This window comes from Azolla caroliniana, unplaced genomic scaffold (assembly GCF_043228905.1).
Source record: "Azolla caroliniana isolate FFs.n. ecotype wild unplaced genomic scaffold, voAzoCaro1.0.p SCAF_4, whole genome shotgun sequence".
In the NCBI taxonomy this organism is placed as follows: domain Eukaryota; kingdom Viridiplantae; phylum Streptophyta; class Polypodiopsida; order Salviniales; family Salviniaceae; genus Azolla; species Azolla caroliniana.
Genome location: NW_028230439.1, coordinates 2,867,794 through 2,873,495, shown reverse-complemented (window position 1 = coordinate 2,873,495; position 5,702 = coordinate 2,867,794). Strand labels below are relative to the sequence as shown.

The following is a 5,702-nucleotide window of genomic DNA, read 5'->3' as shown; positions in this document are numbered from 1 at the left end:
GAGGAGATGAAAACATTGAATTGAAAAGCCCTACTCTACAGATTGAGAAATAATAATAATAATAATAGCAATGGTGTCTACCATATCCATGATTATGATCAGCAATATAGTCATGACATATATTGAACTGGAAATTAATGTACTCTCTCTCTCTCTCTCTCTCTCACTCACTCACTCTACCTCACTAGTTATATATATGTGTGTGTGTGTGTGTGTGTGTGTATGTGATGGAATATAATGTTAGTTTATTAGAGAAATGGTGGGTGATTATGATCACTTGAGGATGGAGGATGATTGCTGCTGCTATGATTACTACTGTGATTATAGCCACTATTAGCTGGATGATTCATGTGATCATGCCATTGATGATGAGTACCTGCATTCTCATGATGGGACCAGTAATTATTAGCATTATCGCCGCCGCCATTGTTGCCCACTTCCCCTTCCGATTTGGGGCGCATCATTAGCTGTTGTAATCCGCTGACATTGCTGAAATTGAGGGTACCCCCGGCACCACCGCTGGGATCGAAGGCCGCGAGGCTAAACCCTTTAAATCCCCCATGACTTCCTGCAGCTCCCCCATTAGGCCTAGTAGCAGTAGTGGTGGTAGTAGTAGTGTCAGTGAGATCCAGGTGCTCGTAATTCTCGGGATGGGCCGCGCCGCTATGATTAAAGCCCAGATGTTGCTGGGCCGAGGGATCGGGAGGGGCGGCGGCATTGTGGAAGAGGTTCGGCGGTGGGGGTGTTCCGCCGGGGTGCAGGTTCATATTCAAGCTCGCGGGCGGAAGAGAGAAGTGGGCACCGCCACCGCCAGGCGGTGGCGGATAGATGAAATGCGGGGGTGTCATGTGTCGGAGATTGAGCTGTTCAGCTAGATCTGAGACACCGCTATGCGAATTAGGAGGAGCAGGAGGAGGAGGGGGTGGAAGAGGGAAATGGTTGAAGTTATAATTGAGGAGTCCTGGGGGGATTAGATTGTTGGGCTGCATCAAGCTCAAAGCCGAGGCGGCGGGGGGGCCCTGCGGGGAATGAATGTTGGGGCTATTGAGGATGGAGGAGGAGGATGGGGTGGAGTACATGTGGTGGCTACCGCCTCCTCCTACTCCTCCTCCGGTAAGGATATGGTCGAATGAGGAGGACGCGGAAGCCGGGGGCATAAGACTACTGCTATTACTACTACGGTGGTGGTGGTGATGGTCATTAGAGAGTTGCTGGAGGAGCTGCTGGGCGGAGCGGTGGTTAATGCCGAGATTGCCGGCCGAGACGGTGTGGGCCGAGAGGATGGAATTGTGGTTGGGTCCTCCTCCGGGGGGTGTCCGCTTGTTCTTACGGCAGCCGCCTCCTACGGGGACATTGCGTAGGGCTCCCCCTTTAGTCCAGTAGCGCCGGCACGCCTTGCAGAAGTAGCGCGGCTGCAGGAGGCTGTAATTGTTGTAGTAGCAGAACTTGGTGTTGGCCGAGTCGCAACGAGGGCAGCGTTGGGCAGGGGGCGGCCCACCACCGCCTCCTCCGGTCCCTCCGGGCCCTCCAATTCCTCCTCCTCCTCCTCCTCCGCTTCCTCCGCTTCCTCTCGCTGTGCCCCCGCCGCCTCCCGCTGTGCCGTTACTTCCTCCGCCTGCTCCTCCCTCCGCTTGCTTCGGCACTTGCATTGCATCCTACTCTCATCCACCCCTCCCCCCCACCCACACACAATGCCACCCCACCCCTAAGGGGATTAATTAGAAGCTCATAAAAGTAAATCAAACAAACCCACAACAAAATAAAATTGGAAGTATACTTAATTAAATGAAATTCTCTGTTTTGCTTAATTCTCTTTCTCTTGACAAGATTTAACTATACCCATACACACAATTTCTTTTCTTCTTCTTCTTTTAATCTTTTTGGGATCGATTTCTAGCTTAATATCCTTTGGTTTTCCTTCCTTTTTAATTTGCCTCAATTGTTTTGGAAGGTCAGTGCAAATTAGACAGCGGCATATGTATATATATATAAAAAATATAGCTGGAAATTATATGCAAACAAGGAAATTTGGAGGCTGGAGCTGCTTCAGACTATGTATGTATGTATGTATGTATGTATGTATTTGGCCAAATTTATTAAGCTAAAATTGAAAACATGTTTTCTTTCCCCTTCATTCTGACTGCTACAACATTCTGAAGATGATGGATGCAGTTCCCACTGAAGGGAGAGAGAGAGATATGCCTGAGATCTAGAATTTAGGGCAGAACTTATAATGAGCTTAGCAAGCCATGGCCGCAAAAGAAAAGAAAAGAAAAGAATCTTAAGGTACATACATACATACATTATGATGATTACTTAATCCTCATGATCCTGACCATCATCATCCAGTTGCTCATTTACATATCACACTCTTAACTGATTCTCTGTAGTTGCCATGTAACTTCTTTTCTAGTCAATAATTTAGAGGTCACATTAGAAGGAGAGAGAAAGAACACTGTCTACTACTTACTCATGGGCAATTAGATCCGCCCAGCTAACAATGATAAATAATGATGATGACCCGTCTGTGCACCTCTAATGTGGACCGGAAGGTTCTGTTTAAAGCTGCTATCTTCTCCTCCTCTTCCTGCTTTCCTCTTCTTCTGCTTCTGCTTAGTGAACCAGCTGGAAAAATATGTATAATGTATAGCTAGTAGCTCCTCTCAAAATTACTCAAGTAATTTATTTTCAATTTGTTGTCAATGTGAATATGTATCTATATATATTATTCGTACAAATTTCATCCTCAGCGGCAAGAACTGATGAGAGAAACTTAATAATAATACATAGATTTTATATATAGTTAGTGGAGATGGTTAAAGCTTAAGATGCAGATTAAAGCCTGAAGCTGAATATGAATCATATATCAAAGGAATTATTGAGGGAGAACAGTGAGGTAGCTCATTATTGACTGTAATTGCAACGAAATTAAACAATACAGAATGGCCAGAACCTTCTAAATTAATGAGTCCAACCAAAATCTGGTTACCGTATTAGGGGGTAACCAGATTACAATTGAAGGGCAATTTAATTAATCATAAGAATTTTAATAATAATAATACAGAAGAAATTGGAGGGGGTCTAAATTGGCAGGGGAGAAGGGTATAGAGTGAATTATAATGAAAGGGTATGAGCTTGGTGGAGGGTGTGGTGTGTATTATCATGGAAACCCTAATTAAGAAAGAGTATGGAGGTAGAAAGAAAATGAAAGGAAGAAGGAAAAAGGAGGAGCAGGGAGAGAGGGGTAAATAATGACTGAGGAGAGCAGCATATGGAGATGGGGGGGGGGGGGGGGGGGGGCAAGTATTTCTATTATTATTTATTTATTTATTTTATTTCATAATAGTATTATTTTAATTTATCCCTTATAGAAATAATAAATATGTATAGATTTAAAGCAAATTGGGTTTTATTTCCTTCTTTTTTTTGAAAAGAAAGGAATTACAAAAATTATTAATGAGTTCATTTTCTCTTTTTTGTGGTAAAAGTACAGATGATCGTGAAGGGTTTGTTGTTGTGTGTGCGAGACTCCCGTGAGAGAGAAACAGAGCATTAGAGAGAGAGAGAGAGAGAGAAACAGAGTATGAGAGAGAGAGAGAAACAGAGCATGAGAGAGAGAGAGAGAGAGAGGGTAGAGTGAGAGTGAGAACATGGAGAGCTCTGCAGCTATGGCAGCTCTGCAGGTGTTAGCTAGTGGTAGCAGTAGCAGCAGCAGCAGCAGCAGTACATGGTGAGTGCAGAGATCAGAGCGTCAGATCCTAGAACCATATCCTTCTCTCTCTCTACTCTCTCTCTACTCTCTCTGTGTCTCTCAAATTTTACTCTTACTCTGTAAGAGAGAGAGAGAGAGAGAGAGAGAGAGAGAGAGAAAAAGAAGAACCCAACAATTATTAACCTTGGCAAATTATTTTGATCGGGAAGAAAAGAAAAAAGGAAAGAGAACTACAGAGCAAATGAATACATACATACATTATACATATGTAGTAGATAGATGTAAGTAAGTAAAAAAAAAAACAAAAAAAAAGCAATTGCACACATACATATATACATACAAGAAAAGGAAATTGAAAGAGCAAAAATACATTTATTTAATTTGATTCACTGTCTGTCATTCATTTAGATGAGAGAGAGAGTTTCACTGCAGGGAGAAGTACCCCTCACGCCCACATTTGTTATTCTCTTCTTCTTCTTCTTCTTTTTTATCTTAGTATGCTATTCTTTATTACTATTTATTATTATTTTTATTATTTATTTATTTATTTATTATTAACATTCATTCATTTCATTCTTAAGATTTCTGATATAAATGAATTCAATTGTTGAGCTATGTTTGTATGTATGTATGTATGTATATGGCGGTCCTTTTTCTTTTCTTTTTCCTCTTTTCCTTTCTTCTTCTTCCTCTGTTTTTTTCTCTCTCTTTTTTCTTGTTTTTTTTTTTACTGAGAAGGGAGAAAAGTATTTATTGTAAATCGTGCATGCCTATCTATAATAATGAGCTGCTTCTCTTTTACTTTTATGTATGTATCAGTATGTATGTATGTATGTATGTATGTATGTATGGCTTTACTCCATGTACCATGTATATGTATATATTTAATGAACAGACACAGACACAGACAGGTCAGAAGGGGGAAGGGGGAAGGAGAAGGGGGAAGGAGAAGGAGGGAGGCTGATCAATCAAATCCACCCAATCATTTACAGAAAAAAAGAAGAAGAAGAAGAAGAAGAAGAAGGAAGTAAAGGAAGCACAAACAAACCCTACCTCTCTAATTTTCCAAATAGATCTCTACAGACTTCTTTTGCTTAAGCTAAGTTAACTCCCCCTCACTCCTCTTTTGAGCTCTTTACTGGGTCTTTACAAGGATCTTAACACAAAAAAGAAAGGAAGCAGACTCAACACACACACACACACACACACAGAACTGAACTGAAAAGTGAGCAGACACCTAGAGAGAGAGAGAGAGAGAGAGAGAGAGAGAGAGGTAGTGGCCACGTGGAGGAAGTGAAGAAGGGTAGAGAGAGAGAGAGAGAGAGCAGTAGAAGTAGAGTCAGTTAGAGCAGCAGCAGCAGAAACAGGAGGCCCCCACCATCACCCCCCAACCCTTTTCTCTCTGTCTCTCTCTACTTTCTCTCTCTACTCTCTCTCTCTCTCTCTCTCTCTCTACATATATGTACATACATACATACATACATAATGTTTCCTTATCACTACCATTTTTCTTTTTCATTTTTTGCTTAATTTGTATTTCTAGCCCCTTCATGCTTCTCATAACACCAAAAACAACAACACCAACAAATGATGATGATGGCGATGGCGATGATGATTGTTACGATGCTCACCGTTTTATTCCTCAAAGTGGCACCTCGGAAAACTGAGAAGAAGAAGAAGAAGCAGAAAAACACCAGGGGGAACCTTGGTGCGATATTTCTCCCTCTCGTGTACTTGCTTATGTTAACATGTCACTCGCACACTTCGCATGTTATCCTTAACCCATTGGTCGCCTGCCAACCCAAAAGTAAAATGACACTGTTCAAGGTTTACCACTCTCGTAGACACCTCGCGCATGGGGCATCCCTATAATTCTTTAATTCTTTTTGGAAAAACTCAGGGGGGTGGTGGTGTATTCATGCAACCAAAACAAAGAGGTTTTAAAATATAAAAAACGCATGTAAAGGCTAAGGGGATTGGAGGGGTTGTA

At 42.0% G+C, this 5,702-nt stretch overlaps 1 protein-coding gene across 1 annotated transcript; it reads right to left on the bottom strand.

Moving 5' to 3' along the window:
- LOC147864794 (uncharacterized) lies at window positions 1-3,184 on the bottom strand. The gene is made up of 2 exons (XM_087318958.1): window positions 2,471-3,184; window positions 1-1,655 (listed from the first exon to the last, which is right to left on the bottom strand). The coding sequence occupies exon 2, from the start codon at window positions 1,647-1,649 to the stop codon at window positions 249-251; it is 1,401 nt and encodes a 466-aa protein (XP_087175084.1). The 5' UTR covers window positions 1,650-1,655; window positions 2,471-3,184; the 3' UTR covers window positions 1-248.
- Between the last annotated feature and the right edge of the window lie 2,518 nt (window positions 3,185-5,702).

What these genes read in the sequence shown, in the direction of transcription:
- LOC147864794 (XM_087318958.1), bottom strand. Translation starts at nt 1,649, where the DNA reads ATGCAAGTGCCGAAGCAAGCGGAGGGAGGAGCAGGCGGAGGAAGTAAC.